The following is a 26365-nucleotide window of genomic DNA, read 5'->3' as shown; positions in this document are numbered from 1 at the left end:
TAAGCAAGAATGTTCAAGTAACACACAAAGCTTATAATCTGTGACTTAACAGGAATTCCATCTCCAACAGTGTAAGTCTTTATGCATCTCTCTAGGGACTTCTCTGTGTCAAGATGAAGCTCAGTTCTACTAAAAAAAAAACTTCTGGCTCAGTATCATAGACTAAAAAGTTCACTGAACTTATTTAGAAGGATTTGATGCCATTCTTGCTGCCAAGCACGGAGGAGGGAAGGGCCACCCAAGCAATTAGTATACCCTTATTAAAATGTTTCAGCACACTGGAGAAAAAAAAACGGTACCATTAGGTAATAAACCCTGTGACAAGAATGCGCTAGCAAAAAAAAGATTAAGTCTTGTGTTAAAATACAAAGCCTCACACACCTGGTTCATACAAGCTGTTAACTGATACAGTAGAGGCAAGGTGTTCTCTGCTGTCATCAACACTTTGCTGGATCCCACTGTCACTGCTTCTTACTGTTTTGGGGAGAATTACAATTACTATGCAGATTATAAGTTACCCACTCCTCACAGACACCATGATAATAAAGCAAGCTCTTATACTTGGTCCTGAATTATTTTTTTCTCCCCATTGACAAGTAATTATTCATTATTCTTATGACACGTCCATTAAAATAAATCTGAAGTCACACATTTAAACTATAAAATCCGTAACAGTAGTGCCAAGGATTATTAGGAAGGTAGAAAATCAGGATAAGTAAAAAAGCTTAAATTATTTCATGAGAACACTAAGCAACGCAGTAGCCCGGAGACAATGGATTAAAGGCAGGGAGATGGCCACAACACACAATGGATCACTAGTGCAAATACTGAACATGCCACAGCTGTAGTACTTACTACTACGTAGCTTTGAAGAGGTATCAAAGTAGGAGAAGAGTGAATCTAGTTCATCAGGACAGAACAGAGACTCCCGCCTCGCCTCGTCGCTACTTACAGCAACCGCTGGGACATGCAAGTTAGCAAAGCACAAAGCAGGCAGTAAGGAAGGAACAGGGCAGGAAAACGTTATTGGAAAAAATAAAGAATGAAAATACGGAGGAAAGAAGGTGGTATATACTTTTCTGAATGGTAAGCACCCCCAAGTCCACAACTCTTCCTGCCTAAAAAGTGCACATTTCTCAACAAGCCTTTTCTTTCGTATACCTCTGAACTAGGCACGACCCATTGATAGAGGGTTTGGACTACTCTGCTTGGGGCAGGAAATCAGTAAGTACAAAAAGCTTTAAAATATTTTAAAAAGAACATGTGTAATGCAGCTAGGGAGAGAAATGTGTGAATACCTTTTGGAGATGCTGCACCTTGTTCTACTGCCAAAAGGGATTTCTCAGGAGCACTGTGCCTTTTCTCTTCCCGACTTTGAGGTATAACTTTTGTTCCAGACTCAAGTGGAGATACCGCTGCTGCAGGCTGCTTTTCTACAAATTTTCTTTCCACGTATTTTGCTTTGATGTATGCCTCCTTCTCTTGTCTGTCACATACAAAATGCCTGGAGTTAGTAAGCTCAGATTTTATCATTTTTAATATGAGAACATCCATTTTATCCTAATGCCCGGAATCAAACTGCACTTTGGCACCACACATAGGGGCACTTAATGACATTTGCAGAACAACAAAGAGCACTTTGTCCAACTCTGGATTCTTGAACATCAGGACTGCATGAGGGAAAGAAAACGAAAGCCCCATGTAGGTTACAACCACCAGCTGCAGAATGCAAGCTATGTATTTTTTTCCTGAAGCCCAGTGTTATCTTCATGTGACACACCAGTTGTGACAAAATGATGAAAGAGCTTATAGAAGTACTGCTACTACTGAAATCACTGAAAAGCAGTTATCACTAGAAAGGATATTTAGCAAATCTCCTACAGTAGTCATGTTATTATAATACCTCCAAATTGTCAGTACTTTATAAATCACAGTTTTATACTGCATAAAACAGCAAGCAGCACAGAATTGGAAAGCCAGTAAAAACGTCTTAAAAGACTTATTCTTCACAGTGGAACGAAACATTAGGAAACTATCTTCAAACAAATTAACAAACAGAAATGGTAGGCAGCAGTACAGCCTTTAGAGCCAGAGAGAGAAGAGCATTCCAGGGGATTAGGGAACAAAAGCCAAAGAAAGAACAATATCACTTTAAACAAAAGTCACAGCCACAGGTTCCTTCCAGGGGCACCTTACACAAGAGCTGGCTGAGATGGCACAAAGCAAACAGGAAACAAAACCAACCTGCACACACTGAAGTGGCAGAGCAGGACACTATAGGGTTGACATCAAAAGGAGGAAGTGAGATCAGAAAAAGAAGTGCACTACAGAAGCCAAAAGGAATACCCATAAGAAACAGGAGAGAGAAATATACTGGTCATAAGGAGAAAAGAAAAGTAAATCAAAGAAGCGTTAAACGCAGTTAAGTGACAGCACCTTTTACAAGCTGGAGGCTGAAGAAAGTAATAAGACAAAGGAAACAAGCACAGCTATTAGAGTGCTGGAGTTGAAGTAATCCGAAGTAAGACTCAGAGGAAAAGAAAAAAATCAGACACCAGGAAGGTGAAGTTTAGTTGCATTGGTATTAAGCGATGATGCACATTGTTTAATTTAATATCGGTCATAGCTATAATGAAAGGATGAACAAATGAAAGTGAAGTGCATTACTACCTTTGGCTTCCAGGCTGAGGCTTCTTTACTCCCACTTTTTCCAACTTTGCTTCATATATTCTATTTATAACACCATTTCCTAATTCACACATAAGCTATGAAGAAAAATAAATAAATTCAAATACAATTGCAAAAGGCTTTATCTACTTATCTAGTAGTTTTACTTTAGGCTATTTTTTAAAGCTTGGTATTTTCACCAAGTTTTGTCAGTTCACTTAGAAAAATAAGCATGGGTTTATTTCATGATAAAGAAATATCAGCAAATAGAGGGACCAAACAGAATAAGATTACAATAACTGCATATATTTTTTTAAGTACAATTCCCTTCCGAAATAGGATTAAGAAAATGAATATCAAGAATCTTTATTTTTTTCTGCAACCATAATAGAACTGTGGGCCTCGAAAGCATTACTTTCCACCAGCTCTGCTGTTAGCTACTCTTATGTGACAAGACACAATTCACTCAACTCTGTTCCACCCTGTCCAAGACAAGAGTGGAGAGATGACTTGTTTCTAACACCAGGTAGAACATTAAGGTCTTGTGTACGTGAACAGGACATGAAGCATAGCAAGTATTTTTCTTTTCATTTTCTTCCCCTCCCCCCTCATTATGAACACATTAGTACTAAAACTATTTAGGGTCAAACAACATCCCTGCTCATATTGTCTTTTTATTGCTCAGAACAGAAAGGTAATGCGTCAGTATGAGAGCATGAGCTAGAAACAAGTGCAGTGCATCAACTAGCCAACTGCACACATGCATCCATGCATCAGTTCCTATTTCTGTATTTCAACGTCTACAATATTAATTTTCAAACTAGAATTCTGGCACATGTGCAGCACACAGTAGCAGATACATGTAGTCTCCCAGAAGCCAGAATGTGTTTGAAATCAAGATCTCATTCTAATAGCTGGCATTCCAATTTTGAAAAATATTCATACTTTCACCTGACACAGAACTCGAGATTTTTCAGCCCGCTATGCTATTCATCTGCATCGTTTTCATATGCTGAAAGTATCAAACCTAGTATTTCACACTGCATTTGTGAACCTAAAAGTGTCACAAAGTGGTCTGACTTGCAAGTTTGTATCAAGGACTATTAATCCAGCAAACTGTATAAAAGAAGTGTGAGTTAACAAATATGTCGTCATTATAAATATTTTCCACTCAGAAGCAGAAGACACACAGTACAAATGCAAATTTTTCTTGCATGAACATTCATCCTTGGCTTTAGAAAAACAACCTAAGTACCAGACAAACTCTTCTTTCAAAAATAACATCATACCTTCAGAAGTTCAGGTTCCCATGAATCCAGAGTTAAAGATCTTACTTTTGAGAAGTGGACTCCTAAGCTCCTAAATAGCAAAAAGAAACATAAGCCTGTACAGGTGCACTCCATCTGATTTCATATGATTTTATATTGGTTTATGCAAATAAAGCATGTTTCCTTCACTCTGCCTACTAAAAGGGACTCTCTAACCTTGCCTTAAAATCTGTTTTAAGAGGCAACCACCACATTTCCTATTTCAATCAATTACACTTCTGAAAAGCTCGCCAACCTGTGTATCCCAGAGCACTCGATGCACAGTGTGATTCCAAGGTTGATGCTGGCCCAACGAGGATCTGCCAACCCACAGTCACAGCAGGCAGCATTACCAGGAATACACTGAACTCGCTGTAGAGCACTTTCTCCCTTTAACAACTTCTCTTTTGTCTCGCTGCCAGACTCTAGGCTTCCAGTAGAAGGGGACGACTTCTTTTCCTGTTTCTGAAAAAGAAACAAAAAATACACTAGAGAAGAAGATCCTATGAATACTGAAATACTGACAGTACACTAGAATTCTAGAAAAAAGCTTTGCATTTAAAGCCAAAGAAATCACAGAACTGAAAAATACCTTCAGCTTTTTAGAAAAAATACAGAACTGAGCCTGAGTCAATAATCCTATGATTTAGATAGTGCTACAGAAAAACTTCAACACATACAGGCCAAAGCAATTCTAGTGAGATGGAATTACAGACAAATTAGACAATTAAAGCCTTCAAAATTTCATTGCACTTCCACAAACAATGGATTTTATTTTTAGTTCCCCTCTCTCAAGGAGAAGTTCCCTCTATTTTTACTTCTCAAGATCTAAACATAGTTACTGTTTGGTTGGTTTTTAAACTCACCTCAGATTCATCCCCTTTCTCTCTGTATGCTGTAGCAATACTGGTCTGAACAGCCTTAATCCATGCCTGCCGCAGCTTTTCTGAGTCAGCTTGGAGCATGCAGCTTCTGTGAGGAATCACATAATGCTCTTAGAGCCAGAGGCCAAGCAAGCAGCTTACATCAAACAACACGTTCTTCAATCAAACTTAGAGCCCTGGCAAAGTTTGTTGCTGTCAACATGTGTATGTCGCTTATTATGCACCATGTAATAATAAATCCGTTTGTTTCCAGATAATAATGCAGCTGACTTTTATGATCTACAAACTCCTTGTTTCAACTATTTATAGGTAATCTTAAAGCATGGGCATGACTCTTCAAATAACCCAGAGAATATCTTAATCTCCTATTCCTTTCTTTTTTTTATTCTTATTCCAAATCTCTCATCCTCCCACATGATTTACCTCCACAATTGTCTACAGCTATCGGTCTCTGAATGCTTAAGTCATTCACCAAAGCCAAGAGAAAATGATTGGAAAGCCTTGACAAAAAAACAACAAAAAATATTTTTTACATGGACAGTCAAAGAAAAACTCATTCTTTGGTCGTTTCTCATTAGCTACTTTCTAGGCTACTAAGCAGCTTGATACCAGATACCACTACTAAAACACAACAGCTCCATGACTACAAGACATTTATATGTAAAGCATAGGAACACATGTTTATTTTAATGCCAGAAGTAAACTAAATACTGGGAATACTTCTCACAGCATCACTTTCTCCCAGCCAGAGTTTTAGAGAACAGAATTGTTCAAATATTTTCCCTGTTTTGATTTGTCCCAAGAGACACGCTCATCTTGTGTTTCAAGGCAACTAAATCTAACGATTTAATTTAACCCCTTCATGTTTAAATAAACATGCTCCATCACTTCTCCTTACTTTGTTGGAGAAACCACCTCGAAACAGAAACGCCTTTCTATGTCTTCACAGTGTTTAACTGTGCAGAGCCGCAAGTCTTCAACAACTACTGTGGGATTATCCTAAGAGAAAAAAAAGTAAAAGGGACAGATGAAAAAAGTTGCTGATACCCTCAAATTATTTCTCATTTAACTTCACCACTCCGTATACATTTTTCCTTTGAAAATTAAATTTGAAATAAGTGATATTGGACACAGTTGGCAGGAAATATTTATTTCAATTTTCATGCTTGGTTATATCCTGTGAGAATTTTGAGATTGTCTTTGCATCTACAATCCAAACTACTGAATAATCAACAGCTTAAAAAACAGTATTCAAAGGAGTTCAGAGCTAATTCCTAGAAGATGTGCTATTAACTTACACAGAAATCAGACAGATTACACTAAATAAGCCACATATTAAGTGCCAAGTACAAAAACCCAGAAGCGATGCAGTGGTTGTGACAATTTGATTCAACTCCAAAGACATCCATTTTAAAATAATGCAATTTTTAAAGGTGCTTTTTGTAATATAAAAATGTATCAAAAGCGACTGCAATTCACAATCAACAAGTGCCTAAAACGTACTAGCATATAATTGCACCACTTGTTTCCAACCACAAAAAGACCACACCCCCTGAACTGACAGCACATCAGTTAACAAGCAGCAGGCTCTGAACCTAGGCTGTTAATGCTGATGACCAATGAATAACCATAAACTTCCCTTTACTTACTTATTGCCTTCTCCATTCAGTTCTCTACTTCTACTTTTTTTTTCCCCCACAAAGAACAGTTACAGCTATGTGATGCACAAACTGATTCTAGAAGAGTAAATCAGAGAGACACTTGCCCAAATGCTAGTTGACAAAACTAACTTCTAGGCTGGGGCAGTCTTGCTCAAGCTGCTGCTGTATACAGCAGGTGTGAAAAACTATACTTCGCCACAACGGACATCGACTGCTAAGCCTTACACTTTCACTATTAGGTATGTGGACATAGCATTGGTAACAAATACTTCTGTGTCATTTTCTCCTCTCTCAGATTGCAAAATTGGGTTTGTGAGCCCAGCCAGTAACTGGAAAGAGCAAATCCTTATGGACTTGCCCAAAGAACACTATGCAGCCCTCAGTCAGCCAGCAAGCATACACAAGCCTTTTGTGATCAACAGCTCTCAAGGCTCCTTGTGAGTCTTCTCTGCAACAAGGTAACAAAAATAACCACAATAAATCAAGTACTGCTCACAACTCTCTAAATCTGCAATACAAGTGTTTATCTCATTTTACAAAGGGAAAAACTAATTGAGAAAATCAAGTAGGTTTTTCAAGACCACACAGGACATCCATGCCAACTTTCTGCTTCTTTCTCTGATGAACCAGGAAGACCAACATCGACATCAAATTATCCCAAGGCAGCTTTTCATACCTACCTTAAATTTCTTCTGGTACACAAGTTGGTTGTTCTGTATGGAGAACCAGCGCCTATTCAAACAAAAAGACATCCAAACAATATGCAACTGATTTCACTGTATTTATTTGACTCAAATATGCTATGATACAGTCTATAGAGAGAATGAAAGTGAAAAAGAATTTGTGGTATTAATTCTGCAGTCAGTTTGGACAAGTATTTCAGGAGTAAAAGGAAGAGCAGAGACAAAACAAAAAAAGAGTGCAAAGTTCAAATAATTTGAATCCTGGACAAATACATTCGTGTTATGACATTAGTAAAGCTAAGATACAAAACATTTTCGTTTCAAAGAACATTTACATCTGTATTTTAGCAGCACACTACAACTTCTAAGTAATTCAATAACACAAATTAAAATAGTTTAAATAATGGAAGTACTAAAACATTTGAACTACTCACTCTTGAAATATTTTCAGGAGTAGAGCTAACAAATAACTTACCTAGCCATCAGACAGAACTAATGTATTGCTATGCCATGGAGGTCTCTCTATATTGGTATTTCTTAGAATTTTAGATAGAAAACATTGCATATAAACACAAAGCAACTACTAAGTAGGTTCTTAAGCATTAGTTTTACAGGAAACAATTTAAAATAAATTAAGGTACCCAATAAAATCCAAAAGATAACACTTAAAGGAAAAAAAAATCCTCCTTCCTTGTCCAACTCCTGCTCAGATGGGATACAATTCGTAGTGAATGGATGAATAGTTGGTGTTCTTGAAAAAAAATTCTGTGCATCTCAGATCTAGAACCATGTCTATCACATCACTGAATATGAAAATAGAAGCAAACATGGCCATCTGCCTCTGGCTCTCCTGGGGATGCACAGAAGAAAAGCTGGCTTTGAACAGAACAAAAATTTCATAATACAAATATCAATTCAGCCCTGCAGCGAAGTTAGCATACATTGCTTTTGTACAGGTTTATAATACAAACCTGTGTTCACCGTAACATAATGGCTCAGTTACCTCAGATATCCCATTTATACAGACTGCACATCCCTGTTTTCTGCACTGCCAACTAGTCTGAGTGCCAACAGTGCACAAAATACTGTGGAGAACAAGATATGTTGCAGTACAAACTTGTGAATATCAAGCTATGGTTCACTAAAATTAGTAACAAGAAGGCTCCATAAGTTTGTTCAATCACCACAGGCCATTCATAGAAAGAAGCACACAAAGACTGTTAAGAAAATAGAAAAGGAAAAACTAAAGATATATGAGACAGTTAGATTCCAATCAGGAAAGCTAGCATTTGTTAGAAAAGTTAATATTTAGTAGACAGATGAGATTCTACCTTTTTACAAGTATTCTTTCAAATGTTGTGCAATGTATTTAATTTTAAAAATAACAAAAGAATCTCCTTTCAATATTGGATTTCCACCATAATAGCCGTCAACTTTTTGCATTAAGATAATTGAGCAGAACAATGCAGAACAGTTTCCTGCACGGGGGAAACAACATCTTTAAGGGAACTTGCCAAGTTCAGTCAAAAAGTATTTTGGGAGCGGGGCGTGAGGGGGATTTTTATCTTTTAAGGAACTTCCACTGAAGAGGATAAATAACTGAGAGTGCAGTATAACTCGTAGCTCACATTTCTTGAGGGTGATAAGCGAATACACTCCACCATATGCTTTAAAAAACAAAGGTGGCAGCCTCCCTTCCATATCAGCATCACAGCCATTTTACTTGGGACAACAATCTGATGTTGTTTTGAACATTTGAAATAATTCATAAACAAATTACTGTAGGAAACAGAGTACTGGGGGCTCTCAGAGCTAACAGGCAGGAACTTATAACCCCTAACACCTGCACTGAAGGGGCTGTTGTGGTGTATATCCATCCCCTGCTTGTGCAGCTTTAGCAACATGCACGCTGTCATGCTGAAAGTCATCAAAGTTTCTTCAAATGTGACCTTCTGTCAAATGGTAGGAGAAAGGCACAGTAAAAGAGAAAACTCATCAGGGGAAATCCCAAAGCAGCTGGCACTGCCCCATGGAGTTTATAGGAGTCCTTAAGTTCAGCTGTTTGGGTTTACAAACTAAATAGCTTCCAATCATTCTCACCTGCACAATTAAAAAATAAAAGTGTTTCTTAAATAGAAAAGAACACCATTAATTAAAAAGCATTTTAAATTTACAAGAGCTACAAGAAGTGCTAAAAAAATACAAAAGTAAAGTTAAATTATTTGAATGTTACACTGAATTGTGCTTATCGATTTTCAAAAGGAAACTATTTTCTTAATAGGTTGCCATCAGCATTCACATCAGTGATTAAGAATGCACAACATTCAAAAGTTATTTCTATTTCCAGTGTAGTTGGTGAGAAAAAACCCATCAATCTACAGAGGAAAAAGTCAAAACATTGATCTCATATGCTCAGAAGTCTGAGTGCATAAACTTTGCTTTAATTCCTTTTTAGCTAAAACTAGCTCCATCTTACTAATTCTTTTAGAAGTGCTGAGCAGCAGGTTGGCATCCCAGGCAGAATCCTTCTGTTATTTTCTTAGACTGAGCCACTTTACATCCATTGCAAGTAATCAAAATTAAAGGCAGGGTTAATTAGAGCTTTTTGCGTGCCAAAGAAACATTGGGAACGTATAAAAGAAGCTGGTTGGTACCTGATGTGATCTGGCTTTTTCCTGTCATGTGAAAAAATGGGGTAGGATTAAAACATAAGGGAAAGGAGGAACAGGAATGAAAAATGCAAAATGAGCAAAATAAGCAAAGAATTAGCATGATCTGAAAATAGCCGAATTAAAAAGGAAAACACCTACCTAATGCATCCAACTTAAAATTATTCAGAATGTACTAGTGTTTCATAAATGCTTTTCTTAGTCACACATACATTTATTAACACAGACCCTTTTTAAATCTGAATTTCTAAGAACCAAAGGTTTACCACCTATTGTTGTGCAGTAAATTCAATTGATTTCATTTCCCAAAACCCCAAAAAATCTGTGTACAAAAAGATACCACCTAAATATGCATACATTCTAAAAGCAGGTCTCCATGCCAGTTGTGACTTCCTGGTATAAAGACTGAATCTGCCTTCCACTGAAGTACCTGTGAGTAGACACATACACTATACCAGAAGATACAGTATAAAGAAGATTCCAAAACCTTAAGCTCTTTCAGAACAAAGCAATGTCAAATGACAAACAGCTCTCATAGTTTTCTTTTTAACCTGCTTGCAAACTGTTTCTCAGGTGAGCACCATACAGAATTATCCCAAATAAATTTGCAACTGCACTCTTTGGACAACTCAACCAAGCTGCCAACTGCCCAAGGAAGAAACTACACCATCCTAGCAAAAAATAATTGGGATTTGGAAATTTTCCCGCCACAGCAACTGGCACTGCCCAAGGATAATCCAGAACAGAGGATGCACAAAGTATCACAACATCATCTGATGGGATCACAGAGATGTGTCCAAGCCAGGAAAAGCTCACTGTACCATTTCCTGGTCTACGTTTTTAACATTGCCAAATGCAGTGATTTTTATGCCTTCTCATAACATTGTCGTCAAGGAACACTTTAAAGAATCTCAAACCATCACAACACTGATACTGACAGAGGGGACTGACAAAATACCACATTACAGCTGGCATTACAAACAGCAGGTAGCCAGTGGTTTGGTTAACAAACTGCCATTGGTTCAGACCATCAGGAAACTCCAGTATTTCCCTCTAGAAGAGTCATCATGGCTTTGTTTCAGCTGGTTGATTCTCTATCCCTTGCCTTCTCACAAAAGAGAGGCACACCATGAAGCAGAAAACTACCTACCTGACAAGGACACTGAAAGCAGCCTGTCTGCCACAGGGGCCTCCGATTTCTGCTCTGAATTCCCTCATATAAAATACATCATTCTCTATATGTTTTCTCCTTCAATATTTCTTCATACATTTCTACACTCAAAACTGTTTAAAGTGGAGACAGTGCTTTCCTGTGGCTGGAATCGCACTCCAGCCTCTAGTGCATGTTTGAATTTCAGTCAGTATTGCCGCCACGAAGGTGAAATTGCAATACTATGGAAGTAAAGCATTCCGTCAGTGGAAACCAGCAACAGAAAGGCAAAAGCCACTTCAGTGCCTACAACGTAGCAAGCAGTAACAACTCTATTCAGAAATAAAAACAGGATTAAAACTTTTCTGTTTTATTAAAACATGAAGAGTGAGGATAGAACAAATTACTAGCAGCTGTCTTCATTAAGAAGGTTTTTATTTTACACAGCTTAATAGTAATAGTTTCACAGCAGACAACAATGGTTTTGGACTGTATGAAGTACAGAATTAAAATCATGGTTTCGATTTCTAAGCCACATTTATAGATGGCTTATCAAATGCTACTCACTGCCTAGTTCTGACACATCCAACTAGCCTATGACAATAAGTTCTGAACTTCAGATTAAGAAAGATTAAAGGCTTAGCTTTACTGAATTGTGAGTGTTCACAGGATAAATAGAAAAAATAACATGCAAATATAAACTATATAATAAAGTAGGTTAGCTCTGACTCATTTCTGAGCTGCTTACCTTGGCTCTCTTAAATGATATTGCTCGAACATTTTGATCGTATTTGCTCAAACATGTAAACTTACACTATGACTTTTGTTAATAATGACTTCTCTGTTACATTCCCAGTGAGCAAAGCCTTTATAACACGCAACAGAAGGATGTGAAGCAGGAGCTTCGTTCTCAGTCACTTATCAAGAGGCTGCAGATAACCCTGCAAAACACCTCACACGAAGGACTCTCTGTACCTGTTGTAAATTCAGCGGACAACAGTTTCCTGCCCTGTCACTGCAGAGTTTTCCCAAAGTGTGCTTACACTACTTAGTCTAACATTTTACCTCTGACCAGAAATGTGCTTTTGAAACATATCTGCTAGTTTTGTCCCTTCTTCATTCTTAGGTGCCTCACAGAGTTGTCTTGGAGAACTCCAGATTCATGTGGATGAAACCAGCACAGAAGGTACATCACAATTACAAATAATCAGACCACAGGACCAGACTAGAGGTAGTCCAAGGCAAACCCCCTAGAGGAGCTGCACACCACTTGCTAATGTAAATGCACCCTAATCATCTGCAGCTGATTTAGGATTTAGGGGAAATAATTTGATTTTCTACTGACTTGTGACATTCCAAGATATTCAAAGAACTACAGAATTAAGAAGAGCTCACAGATCCAAATGCAGACTCTGATCTCCAAAGCACAGCCAACTGCTTAACAGAAGCACTGCTGCAAAACTGTGGAGTGAGAGATAGTAAGAGCAGCTCTATATCGAACTAACTTCACAATTTAAGAACTGTACTCAACTCTATTGTAAATGCTCAAGAACACATTTTGGTGAAAGAAGTGTACACCACTGGAAATGCAAACGAAATCCAGTTCCGTAATAAAAACATATAAACAATAGTAAAATAAACATCTTTAAACAGACAAGTCTGACAGCGTATTCTGAATTCCCAACATGACCATCAAAACTAAAGAATGCAGAAGTTACTGCACAGCATAGGAACTGCAAAGAACAACAATGCTTATCTTTCAGGAAAAATAACAGTCCTTGAGTCCTTCGCTACGTGTTCCTGCTTCCAATAGCTTGCAACTTCTATTCTACACCATCACCTAAACACTTATTTTCCCAGCATAAACATTCAAATAGCATACTACATATAATCATAACAATTGCTCAGTTTCAAAATAAAAGATCAAAGCACAATTATAGATCCAGACCGCAGACAATAAAGCCAGCCTTCCATACATGGGACTTCTCCAAATTTCAAGATACATTCTTACTAAAGGCCTGCAAACCTCTAGGAGAAGCAATAAGGAGAAAGGGCTATGAAGCGTTCTCTACATAAACTCACAGAGCAGTCCAAGGGTTCTGTTGGATCAGTGGAATCAGTAAGCTGCATAGATTGTAAGTCAGACAAGAACTGAGCTTAACAAGCAGTATCTTAAAAAGCCAGAGGTTCTGAGTAATTACCTGTTCCAAGTCTTGAAGGCATTGCTGGCTCGCTTGAACAGATAGCCTTCCATAACAATACCATTGGCTGCATCTACATTGTATTCTAGTTTCGAGTCGTCACCAGAGTAATCCTAGTACAAAGGAACAAGAGGAGAAAAAAAACCAACACATTGTGGATACAATTAGAAGTTGAGGTATTGGCCACGTTAAAAAGAGTAATTATTTAGGAAAAATGTTTAGCTTGCAACTCCCGCCAGTCATGCCATGCCATGACTCTAAGCCCCAACAACTTTTTCGAAAAGCATTTTCAGGAGATCAGATGCTGGAGATGATTTTTATTTTAATAGATCAGAAATCATTATTTATTTTACTAACCATCTTCTCAAAGTGCATGAAAGAACAAGGGAGGACAAGGAAAGTCTCTGAATCAGAAAGGCTGTAGCTCAAAGAGGTGCACACCTACCTACGTTCTAGAGAACAAAACTAACATGTTTTCAAGAAGCTAAACCATGTGAAAGATCAACATGTAAAAAAGAAATCATGTTAAGTCCTATCATTTTAGTAATACCTAGCATGTGTTGTTAATACCTAATAAATGTTGACAGCTACAGAAAACCTACAGTGAGCAATTTGTAGATAATTATCACCCACATTTTAAGTCTTTGTCCTCGTATCTTTCCTGAGCTTTGCACACATAGTTATGAGTAGGATTCCTCTAGCACTGCCAAAGACACTGGCACTACTGCCCAGAGGGATGAGAGTGCCCCATCCCAGGAAATATTCAAGGCCAGTTTGTATGGAGTCTAGTGGGAGGCAACCCTGCCCACAGTAGAGGGTTGGAAGGGTCTTTAAGGTCTATTCCAACCTAAGCACTATTCTATGACTCATTCTATCATCCTATGTTCTCATTTATGTCAGGATGGGCAGCAAGTAGACACTCAAATGCATTAAACTTCCAGTATCTCCCTCAAGTTCTGTGCAAACATAAACTCATAAATAAATGCACATCAGAAGGAACAGTGATTCTTCTCATTCACTGAAAAGTCAGGGTAGGAGACTATGAAGTTGGCTATTTATTTATTTAAATCCCACAAATAAATAAACAAACACATTTCAGTCAAAGATTAGGAGAAGAAAACTCATCAACTTGAAGTGGTGGAGCTTTGTGAACAATAGAGACAGTTCTGCTAAAGTATATATCTCCCCATAGATTTGGGATTTAAGGAAGTAACTCCAAGACTTATCTCCGTAGCTCCTTAGGTAAGACAAGAAATACAACATTCTCCCACTTTTTCCTTACTTGTATTTGGACTGGCTTCATTAAGTCTGAACTAGCTGATCTCAGGTGTTTATTGAGCAAGGGCTAACTGCTGCTAGAGATGCACATGGAATTATATCATTTGTTATAAACTGTATCCAGAGATCAAAAGAAAATTCATGCCATTACTGAATCTCATGGTTAGTAAAATATGTCCTTAAGTTAGAGGAGCAACATATGGCTTCTCCTCATAAGAGATATCACTGAAAATGAAGTCTCATAACTCAAAAAACCTTTAAATATGAGAGAGGCAGAATATTTCACAAACATTTTTGAAAATGCAGGCATTTTTCCACACAAACTGCACAGCAGGAGATTTCATGTAGTAACTCACGTGTTCAACTACCCATCTTAATAGATGGGACTAAATTTGAAATGTAAAATTTAGATTTTTTATTAATTCAGTGGTAGAAAATCACTGCAAAAATTCTAAAAGAAGATAGATTACAAACAAATGGTTCTCAAAAATTACAAATTTGAGCATTATTCAATATCTCGTGAGCTCGATTTTCTGCGTGTTTTCTAGATCAGAGCACACTGAGCATTAAAGACTTTAGAAAGCTTTTATCCTGGTAGCTTTACCATAGTGATACAGCTTATGTAATATATGAAAACATTCTCAAAGCACTTTAAGTCCTTTCTGGAAAAAAGTCGTTTCCTTTCTAAGGAGAAGAGGGAAAAAAACCAAAAACAAGGCAACCCCTCCCACCCCTATATCACAAATTCCTCTAACTTACCAGCTCCCAAACATAGTGAAACCTGCTAAAGATTTGCATCTCCCTGCCTCAGTGACTCCTGCAATTCCTTGACTAGTGAAAGATAATATGCCTTGGCTCAGTCTTTTCTACCCAAACTACCACATAATCACATTTTCCTTCAAGCATGGAAAACTTCTGCAGAAAATGCAACCGCCTTTTCCAGTGAAACTAATTTAAGCTCTGAAGACACATACTATCCTAACAGGATTATTTATCTTGCTACCTTCTTGGCCTAAGTAATCTAAAATAATAAGCCTTCCTCATGAAGTGCAATTGGTGTAATTTTTAATGGCTTTCCTGAATGACTCGCACCTTCACAGAGCAGATAGAACAGAAGAGTACGCAGACATGCAACTCTAACAGTGCACACACAACAGCTGGGAGGGAGAGGGGGCAAAGCCTCCCTGTGCTTCTTCCATAAAACTTCATTGAACGCTCTAGTCAGTAAAACATTTAACTGCCTTCATTCCAATTAAAGAGATTAAAGTAGAAAAATAGATTAGATAGCCGTAGTCTGATCTTAATGTGTCTTATTTCATAATTAAAGAACAGGGAAAAGAGGTCACATCATAATTTATTTTTATCTTGGATCATGGAAAGGTTTAATGAATCACAAAAAATAATCAGGGGTGGAGAGAAATACATCCTTATCTTTCCAGTAACCCGCGTAAGAGAATCACATGCTAATAAATCCAGGCACGTTGTGTGACTCAGAATCTTATATTCCTTAAACAAACACACAGCCTATAAGGAATGTTTTAAATATCATTTCTTTGCTCATTAGGAGCTACTGAGGACTTGAGTATGCGTCACCTAATTGGAATTAAAAAATTAAACTAGCATTATGAAATTTACACTGTAGTATGATACCATATATTTAATTAAGATTAAAGGAATTAACATTGATGGTTTTTATTTTGGTATCAATTTTCAAGGCTGGCTATCTAATGGAAGACATAAAAGTGAGCAAATACAAATGAATTATACAGCATGCTTTCATGGCAGTTTTTGGTGCTGATGTTTGTTTATAACTTAAAAACAACAAAGAAAAGTGTCCACGAGGAATAGGAAATCAGTTGGCAGTGGAAAAAAATTCCACATTTACAGTTAACCTGGTGGAACACCACGTGCTGCCCTTGACAGTGTTTCAGTGAATGCATTTTTATATCAGCTTATCAATTTCTGTAGCTTGTATATTTTCTTTGCATTTCTCCACACATAATTTTTCTGCAACTAAAACACCACAAACCCTAGTTTTCAGTGGCAGAGCTTTAGATTCACTTCCAATACAAAGACTGCTAAGATACCATGACATGAATCATTTTACTCAGAAACCATCAGGAGCATATCAGTATTTTAAACTTAAATTTGTATGCAAAGACATTGTTTGACATTTTGTATTTACAGAAAAACAAAAGTCTTTTTTTACAAGACAGTAAATAGGGGAGAGTAAATAGCAAAGAAAATAATAATATGAAAAGTTGCTCTGGTATATATCAAAACAGAAGACATTCACCATGCAACCCCTCCTTTTAGGAAGTTGCTTCCATTCCCATCCCTACAAGGTTGCTATGCTCAAGATGAAAGTCTCTTGAGGAAGGGCTCAGAACAACACCACATTCAAATAACAAGGCTTACAGTCCAAGATGAAGGGCCAGAAGTCAAAATCGTCACTGAACATAAAAGTCACTTGAATTACTGGAACATCTTTACTTTTGCTAAAACAACTAGTCCGTATTACTACTCCACTGCAGTTCTGGTTAACAATTGCTTTAAGACTGTGGTAGTATTGGGTTCCCTATTACCTTGTTTACTCAAATCACTCTCACTACAGCTGCTTCCTGAACAGTTCTTTACAGGTAGGGTTCTTGGTTTATTTTTCAAGTGAAAATGGAATTTGAATAGAACTAAAACACTACTTGAGGTTCGATGTAAATGCTTCCTGTGCCACTTCCCTGGTTTTAGAAGAAAATGTTACTCTGTCACAGAACCAAAAGGCCATAAAGCTGTTCACAAGTGATTTTCAAATCTCCTAAGTCAACACGTTACTTCAGTAACAGCTAATTCCTACTACATGTTACTTCAAATAACAAGGAGGAAGAAAGCATTTCTTACACTACAATAATGGCTTTTTGCACAATTGTTGAGTAAATAGAGCACAAATTTTAATTAAAAATCAGACATCAATTATCTTAAGAAAACAAATTATAGTGTTGACCAAACCCTTCTGTGACATTTACACTAGCTACTCTGGTAACAGTGTATTAAAAGAAGATGATGATTATAAAGGTGTGATGGGTTATTTAATTAGTGCAATTACTCCGCATGCATATGCACATATATGCAAACACAGGTAGTGGGTGGGTAGGTGTGCACACATGCACTTACCTATAGATTTCAGAAAAGGAACTGCTGTCTATCCACACAATGAAGAAAAGGCATCATTCTGAAGCATCAGATTAAAACTTCAGTATATTAAATCCATAAACACTTCATGAGATGAATTCAACTCAAGAAGTTCCAATAGTTATAAAACACGTAAGGATTTGGTACTGGAAGATTTGGGAACATATTCTTAAGGGGTAGCCCAGTGGAAAGCAACACGACAAGAAAATAGACTGACATCCTGGTCAGGTTGAATGGATGACAAAATGCTGTAAAGAACAAGATCTGAGGTCTAAGGCAGTTCAAGATTCTGAACTCCTGATTCACTGGAAACAAACCTGGTGGCAAGGTAGGGAAAAGCAAGTGGGAGATAAAACAAACAGCATGGTTTGAATAAAAAATGTAAAAAAATTTAAAAAAAGAGGAGGAGCTGTAAAAGGAATTTCCAGTAAAGCATGCCTTCCAAAGCCTAGTTGCATTAATCTAGGCATTATCATAAAACACATCAGTAACTGATTGATAAAGACAAGAGGCAACATTTACAACATGAAACACAAAACTTCAGAAGACAACACACAAAACAACTGAATATACTGAATCTATTCCGGTGACAGCATAGAATTGTCATTTAATTAAAATAATAAATTAATCACCTCATAATGAATGCTGTTTGCTCATAAATGCAAGAAAAAATAAATACACACACGTGGCTATAGTTTATCAAGTTTCACAAAGCATGAAAGATTCAAGAAATACTAATACTGTCAGAAACAGTTTACCTGTAAAGCAGCCTTAAGCAGCATTTAAAGAAAAAAAGAACATAAACACTACTGGCAACAACAACCACAATAAATGCTAACAAGTTATTATTTCTTCCATCCATTAAATCTAATTGTCAACAACTAAATTCCTTCACCAAACACTGCTATTTTCTAACAGCAAAACCCCCAACTATTGCCCACTCCTAGAACTAGCACTACTGAGCCCAAACAAATTCAAACTTGAACACAAGCATTGACCTCACCTGTTCCCCATTTCCCAGTAACATTTATATTGACTCCAACTACTGATAACTACAATTGGAATACTAGCATGTTTTCATTACTGAATTTATGTACTCAGATTTCACTTATACTTGTAATTTACAACACCTGAACGGATACAGAATGTATCTGAATGAGAGTAAGAAGTGCTCCATTACCTTTGAGCTGGTATCTAAGTAATTTCAAAAGTACCTGCAGTATTAGCTCACTACCAGAGAGTTCAGTATATAAATACATAATTTCTAGCACCATACCTGCAAAATCAATACCTATCTAGAGCTTTCGAGTCATCCAACAGTTATTCCCCCCATAATGTTAATAATGTTCATTTTTGTCAGTACGCAAAAATAAGAATCATACATAAAATCTGTCCAAAACAGCAACTTAACGTTACCATTTTCATATTTGTGTGTAAATGAAGTTCTTACATGAGAAAGCCTATACAAAAGTTTACTTTGCATCTTTATAGGCTATAGGAAAGTGATGTACTCATTTGGTACAGTTCAGGAGGAGAGCAACACAAGATTGTATGACTGTGCAGTGTATTTCTCTCCTACAGTACACAGGAGGAGATAGCTACTTCTACAGATATACTGAATCTGAGATGTGATTGAAATTAAGAACTACAATAACATGTTTAGGGATCCCTAAAGAAAAAAAAGCAGCCTTAATATTCTATTTATGTTGCAGTCAAAACTAAACATAATACCATATTCTGTAATATAAGAATGAGTATCTACAATCCAATCTTATTATTACAATCCAATCTTTATGATGTGTCTAATTCTCTGTGCTCAAGATAACATCTTTCACAGCTCCAATGCAGAGATGCACTCTCGGGCATAGATGTCTGAGACATGAAAATGGATGTACAGTGTACCCTTTACATTCTCTGAAGTACCTTTTGTTGAATAGTGGAGTGCTTTTGCTCCATATCTCTCTTCTCCTTCGCAGCATCTACAGCCAACTGATCCAACTGTAAAGAGAAACAGAAAATGGGATCTTTAGTTTTCAAAAGAAATTTGGCTCTGTAGATTCCATAATGCTGACAAAAAAAATAAAGAAAGAACACATTATGTCTAGACATTTCATTATTTGTTTCATCTGCATAGTAAAAATCAGCTCTCTGGTTGAAGTGTTTACCTTTAATGACCACTGAAGCCTTGTTTAAAGCACTGCACTATCATCTTGAATTAACTTCTATGAAAGGTGTACATTTCTTGTAAGCTTTAGGAGAAATGTTTCAAAGAACAGCATGGTGCCAAGCGTATGCGACTCCTATACCGCATTGGTGCTCAGTCTCTGAAGGGAATGACTCATGCTTTAGCTGCTCCTGCTGGCTGACTGGCCTATGCAGCAGCACCAGCTTCAGCAGCCAAAACTAGAAAGAGCAAATGATAGTGATTTTTCCCTTTCAGAAAGAGGAGGGAACTGACCCAAACCAGGCTTTGGTATAGGTTGTTTTCATCGAGACACCAGCAGTACTTGAGCAAGGCTCCTTAGCATCTCAGATAGGACCGTTAAACTGCTTCTCATTCCAGAAATAACTGATTCTGCAGGAGGACTGTCACAATAGAGAGGATTTGATTGGAGTTAGCTTCCTTATCAAGTCAGTGATAAAAAATAGCACTAACAAAAAGTTGCCATATCTATAATGCCACCATAAAAAATAAACTTTTGAAACCGCAAGGGAAAAATAAGGCAGGAAATTTAAGATATCCCCTTAGACAATAAGTTTGTTTGTTCAAGCTTTGATGTTTAAACAAGGAATAGGGTGCAGAAACAGATGCCACCTGACAGATCAGCTAGCTTGGTAGCTTGACAAAACACTGAAGGGACTGACGAGCTCCCCTGTATCCAGCTCCATGATCCCCAGTCACACTGTTACCGGACAATGACACAGCTGCACTGCCTCCGCAGCAGTGCAGCCCACAGCTCTGCATCTGAGGGCAGATGCTGTTCTACCCCAGGCCTAAATGCAGGAGACTGACAGCATGCAGCTCCAGTTTGCCAGCACAAGTCAGTCACGTGGCAGAGAGCACCCTGTGACTAACAGAGCCCCTAATTTACACACCACTTACATCACCTCCACCCACACCCATAACCACAAACAGAAACCTCTGCCAAATCCGGTCGTGTCCCCCACTGCTCTAGTTCCCCTGCTTGAAATGATACAAAAGAGAATTAAAATTAAAAAAAAAAAAAAAAAAAAAAAAAAGGGACACCAAATGGCTCTCACACCCCTGCATTGGTCAGCCCAACAGTTATGAACCACCACACAGCTGGGACATGTGCATCTAAGTCCCATCTCTGTCAATTTTTCAGATTCTCAACATCTCTTTCCATCTTCTGCTTTTCACTACAAAGACAGCACTGCATCATTCCAGATACAAAACTCAGACAAGTACTTACTCTTTCACTCTGGTCAGCAGCACGTCAACCATCAAACAAAAAAACAGCAACCAGCTACTGACAACTGTAGTAATCACATCACTCAACCATCAAAATCCCAGTCCTTCTACCAGTGACTGGTTAATGTCATGGTTTTATGATTTTTGATATTGGTATTCCACATCCACAGCCTTCAAAAAGTTAGATTTCTCAAAATATTGCATTAACTGGCAAATGTATTCTATACAGACTCAGTGCTTTAAGTGGTACTCCATGCAGAACTAAGAGTGAGATGTTTAACTTTTGGCATCTTCACCCTAGAATGAAAATTCAAGTCAGTTCTGTTTTTAAACTAATACCATATTTCATGCAAGAAGTGCCAAATATCAAAATTTCCATGCAAAAACATATATTACACTATGTGGCATTAAAGCTTCTCTTACAGTGATCTGATTCACAAGTGATACTACACTGACTTCAAACACTCAGTACACAGAAGACGCTCAGTTCTATTCTGTCATGTAAACCAGCTGTTTTGAAAACACAGAAGAATTATACACAACTGTACTACTTAAGATTGCTTTAGCTTTACTATTTCATGAGCTATTAAACCTCCTATGAATACAGAATTTACCTGAAAGCGAGAATTCATTTACTAACAAAAGCAGCCAAGAATATCTTCAGAAAAACCTAACAAATGCCTGCTTCATGTCTCACCATACCTCCATTACTGCCTGTCAAACACAGAGAATTGAACCAAAACAAACTGAAAAATCATTAACAGTTAAATTTTCATGAGCTATTTACAAGTCTGTATCTGTTACTTAAAAGCCAACATCTACCACAGGAAAATTCAACAAGTTATACAACTTTAGAGATTTAAATCCATCGTTGTTCCATTTGCAAAAAAAATTAAACATTCTCAGCTTTGGTTTTCTATATTTAACTCCTCTAGTTGCTATGATACAGGAACCAAAGTGAGTGTTACAGAAAACTCATTACTAGACAGATGAAGCAAATGCATGATCAGCCATTCAAAAATAACCACATACTCCTGACTCCAATGATCTCCATTAAATACAAACATGAAACCTAACTGGCAGTGTAAAGCACTACTAGCTGTATGACTTTTGTTTGCTTTCCCCATCTTTTCAGCAGGTACAAAACAAACTCTGTACTATCAAAACACTGTAGTTCAACAACTACAACCCAAAATGGATGGATGTGAAAGAATAAAAGGCATGCAGCCAGTGCTAAGGACAGTCACATCCACCTGAACCTTTAACTTGCTACTGGTGCACCAAAGGCCAAGGGCTGCAGCCAATGCAGATTTTCCTTTCTTGATGGCAGGCCAGAACAAGGGCATTTCATAAACATTCAGCAACATATCTGCTTGAGGTGAATGCAGATGCATTTATTTGCTGTCATTTATTTGCTTTCATACACTGATAGACATTTAGAATTTGGGCAAGCTTTTGTTTTGTAGATCAGGTTGTAAACAGTATGGCTGTTCCAAGTCTTCAGATAAGAGGCAAAAAAAAAATCATACAAATGATTCCAAGCCCACTCAACCTGCACTGAAATCAAGTCAAGTCACACTGTTGAGCCTTCTCCCTGTGCCAGAGACAGATCTTCAGTCTAAAAACATATGCTCTAAACCAGTTTTGCATAACCACTTTCACTCCCTGCTGTGTGCAGTCAGCCATGGTCCCTATAACCTTTTGATGAATCCTTCAATGAAAACCCAGAGTAGCAATTATGTGTTCGTAAACTTGAAGAATGAAGCAGGGCAAGACGGACTCAGTGTACAAACTCAAATTTGAATGAATTCAAATCAGACTTCTGTTTCGTAGTCTAACTATAAGCTGCCGTTATCAACTTATTTCAATAATACTGCATAACTTACACAGTATATAACGCACACAAATAGGAGGAAACAAAACAAATACTACTTTTATTGTTAAAGAAATAACATGACATTTGTAACACATGGCACATGCAAAAATTTTAAAGAAGAAAACCCAGAATCCGGAGAACCAGTGCAACTTAAAGGACAATATACAGTTATGTTTAAGAACATAAATACTAAATGCAGTATTAAGTTCAGGAAAAAGCTTTCTAGCAATTTTAATTCAAAACACTCAAAATAGATTGTATGCTCCGTCTGCATGACATTACATTTTCTTTTTTGAAGAATAAACCTACAGTATGTTTCCCACGTATACACAGATCAACCTTTCTTCCACATCAGCATATAGTTATGAATTGATAAAGCATTATTTATTAAGTCTTACCTGTGCACCCAAATCTTTCATGTAGGGCCCAAGCTCGCTGAAAAGATCATAGCCTTGATGGAAAAAAGTCAAATGGGCATACATAAACGATAACATCTAGAGGAAAAAAAGCAGACATTTTAAGAAGGCTCAGTGTTAGACAGATATTGCATAAATGCCCCTTAACTAATCCATGTGAACAGAACGTATAAATAAAAAATTAAAGCAAAAAAAAAAATTGGGGTTATTTTCTGCTGTGTTGCATCCCACTAATTATGTCAATAACTCATAGAGCTTCCAGTGCCAAAAGTAAATACTCAAGGTAAAGGCAGAAAAGAGCCAAAATATTTCAGAACATGTTTATAGAATTCATCCCATTAACAAATAAATGCTAACTGAGGACAAAAAGTTACATTAATTCTTGTCATCTAAAAATCTGTTAGTGCCCGTTTAACTAGCATATATACAATGTGTACAATAGACAGACTACATCATTTATTTACCAACTATCCAAAACAATAACTTCTATGAACACAGCTGAGATAAGACTGTCCAGTCACAAAGGAAACAATTTGGGAAGATTTAGAGCACAATGACAAGCAGCTATACTGCTGGGATCCAACAGAACTTTGCATTATTTAAAGAAATTAAGAAAAAGCCAAATTTAGAGCTTGGAAAGAAAGGCACCATTTAATTTTGTGGTCTGTTTAGCAGTCAGCATACTAAAGCACATTGTATATTAGCTGACTCTAAGCTATTTATATAAAAATACCATTTCTGTACAAATAGCTTAATCCATCTTAGAACAGACTATGAAAAGTATTTATAAATGACTGTAGCAGACTTAAATAGCAGAATTCTTGGCAAGAAAAGTTTGATTTTAACCATGAAACACATCCCAAAGAACAATGAAAACCTTATTAAAGTGTTCAAATCCAAACCAAGAGATTGCTAAAAGTAACTAAGTTTCTATGCCAGTTTACAGTAAAGATCAAGCTGACTATCAAAGTGCCAGCTGTGCTCGTAACAGGTAAAAGGACAAATTCATTTTTAATATACTGCTTTGCAGCCATTTATCATTTTGATGTATTCAAATATATTCTATACAGAAATCAAAGCACATCTTACCGATTTTAAGATTTCTGATCTTCTTTTAGACTGAAGAACATTGATCTAAAAAGAAAAACAAAAAGCTGCTGATTTCATTCAGTTTACAAATTCTCCCCCACAGAGGTAAACTTCAGGTTACTTCCAAATAATCATATCAAAGCTTAGATATCAAACAAGTATAACTCCATATCTGATTTCACGTGGCACTTCTAGAACTGTAGGAGCTGTACGTGAGTTTTCTAATGATTTCAAAGTGATACAATCATAAGGTCATTTGCAATGCCCAAATTCTGCAATGATAGTCCAAACTTTCTTGGGCAATAAGGGAAAATTAAGACACTTCACATCAGCTAGAAGGAATAAAATAAACCTCTGAAGAAAGGAAAATTTGTACTCATTTTCAAGAAACTGAACTGAACATTTCAAATACCCTTTTTGACAGCATGAACTAATCCTGCTCACTGAACTCAAAGATGCCGACAACATCACTGCCTTCTGTTTCTAGAGATGGAGAATGGACTGGGCCATACTTATTTTTCCCTTTGTCTGACACCTTCTGAAGTGTTCCAGAACTGGGATACACACCCAGACACTGAAACTAGCAACATCACAATAACTTCAGTCACATTCCACATGTACTTCTAAGCTGGCTGAACTAACTGGCCAATGCCGTTGCCCTACAACTTGGGATATTTCACTTCGTATAGATAAAAGAACAGATTTAATTTTTGACATACGCTTAATTTTATCTTGTCTCCTAATCTTCAAAGCTGTCATCCAGATCTATGTTGGCTTTAAAGGCCCCATAGAGCAAAAAAAATAATGTGTAATTTTGTAATTTAACACTTCTGTATCAGTTCAAAGATTCCAGCAGAAGGAAAGCTTACTGAAGCTATAATCAAAACCAGACTGTAATTCTACACCCAAAGCAGAATGTAGTTCTATAGTTCCACAGTTGGTGTTTTGGAAAACTGTCTGCAGTGAAAATAATTAAATCTGTACAGAACAAACCCCCAACTAGAGGGATAAAATAAGAGAAAAGCATGGGATTTGAAATACAGTTTGAAGTCAATACAGCTGCAAAGAGACTGCTATTGTGAAGCCACTCTTCCAGCAGAAAAGAGTCATCCAAGCAGAAGGGATTCCTAAGGGTGAATTCATTTTTTGCCTGAATTAATTAAGAGATGCTGAAACTTTGCCTTGCTACTATAAAGGCACCTTTATCATAGGAACTGTATGTTACAACACTCAAATTCCAGAAGACAAATGAGCTGCAGGTCAATGGGTACAAGGACCCAGCCTGCAGCAATAGCTGCCAATCTCCCCACAGCCCTCCAATAGGTTGCACTGCCACACCAGAATGATTTCTATCATTCATATTTCCTAGGCTAGGTTACAGTTCATATTTTAAATATTTAAGGAACTACAGCATAACCAACTTACATTTAGGCCAGAAATGTCAAGTTTGACAAGATAGTATTATTGCTGCACTTACCTGAAGAACATAATCCAGAGCTATGTGTCGAAAACATTTTCGTGTTGCAGTCAAAATATTGGTAGCTTCCTCTACTTCATGTTGCTTATTTCTTTGAACTTGGGCATTTTTTACCAGAGCATTTTCTTTTTCTTCACTAACTTTTTCAAACTGTTTCTTTGCATCTTTAAATTTCTTAATATCTCTGCAACAAAGGAAAAATGGATGACAAATTGATTTCAAAGCATGAAATAAGTGTTTAAAGATACACTAATCTACCCGTGTTGTGACTGTTCCTTTGCTTTCACATTCTTTAACAAATGCTGAGATCAAACAAAAAAATCAAAGTATTTCTGCAGCCTCTCTGTCCCTTTCTGAGGAAAGGAAAAAACAGAAATTTACATCAGTA

General features: G+C 37.1%; 1 protein-coding gene across 2 annotated transcripts in view; it reads right to left on the bottom strand.

The window, feature by feature from the left end:
- Positions 1-26365, bottom strand: part of ACAP2 (ArfGAP with coiled-coil, ankyrin repeat and PH domains 2) — a 55426-nt gene that overhangs the window by 8021 nt on the left and 21040 nt on the right. Inside the window, exons 6-19 of one of the 2 annotated variants that reach the window (XM_065747835.1) lie at positions 25978-26161; positions 24501-24545; positions 23394-23489; positions 19610-19684; positions 13223-13335; positions 9857-9877; positions 7200-7251; positions 5757-5857; positions 4841-4946; positions 4231-4439; positions 3957-4026; positions 2671-2765; positions 1299-1486; positions 382-474 (exon numbers count right to left, since the gene is read on the bottom strand). In XM_065747835.1, coding sequence (XP_065603907.1) covers positions 382-474; positions 1299-1486; positions 2671-2765; positions 3957-4026; positions 4231-4439; positions 4841-4946; positions 5757-5857; positions 7200-7251; positions 9857-9877; positions 13223-13335; positions 19610-19684; positions 23394-23489; positions 24501-24545; positions 25978-26161 — 1448 coding nt within the window. The remainder of the gene's footprint in view (positions 1-381; positions 475-1298; positions 1487-2670; positions 2766-3956; positions 4027-4230; positions 4440-4840; positions 4947-5756; positions 5858-7199; positions 7252-9856; positions 9878-13222; positions 13336-19609; positions 19685-23393; positions 23490-24500; positions 24546-25977; positions 26162-26365) is intronic. The other variant, XM_065747837.1, reaches the window with a different exon arrangement.

Source organism: Cyrtonyx montezumae, unplaced genomic scaffold (assembly GCF_038088225.1).
Source record: "Cyrtonyx montezumae isolate F1298 unplaced genomic scaffold, pur_monq_1.0 scaffold_5, whole genome shotgun sequence".
Taxonomy (NCBI): domain Eukaryota; kingdom Metazoa; phylum Chordata; class Aves; order Galliformes; family Odontophoridae; genus Cyrtonyx; species Cyrtonyx montezumae.
The sequence above is the reverse complement of the archived record's forward strand: the minus strand, read 5'-3'. Positions and strand labels throughout refer to the sequence as shown.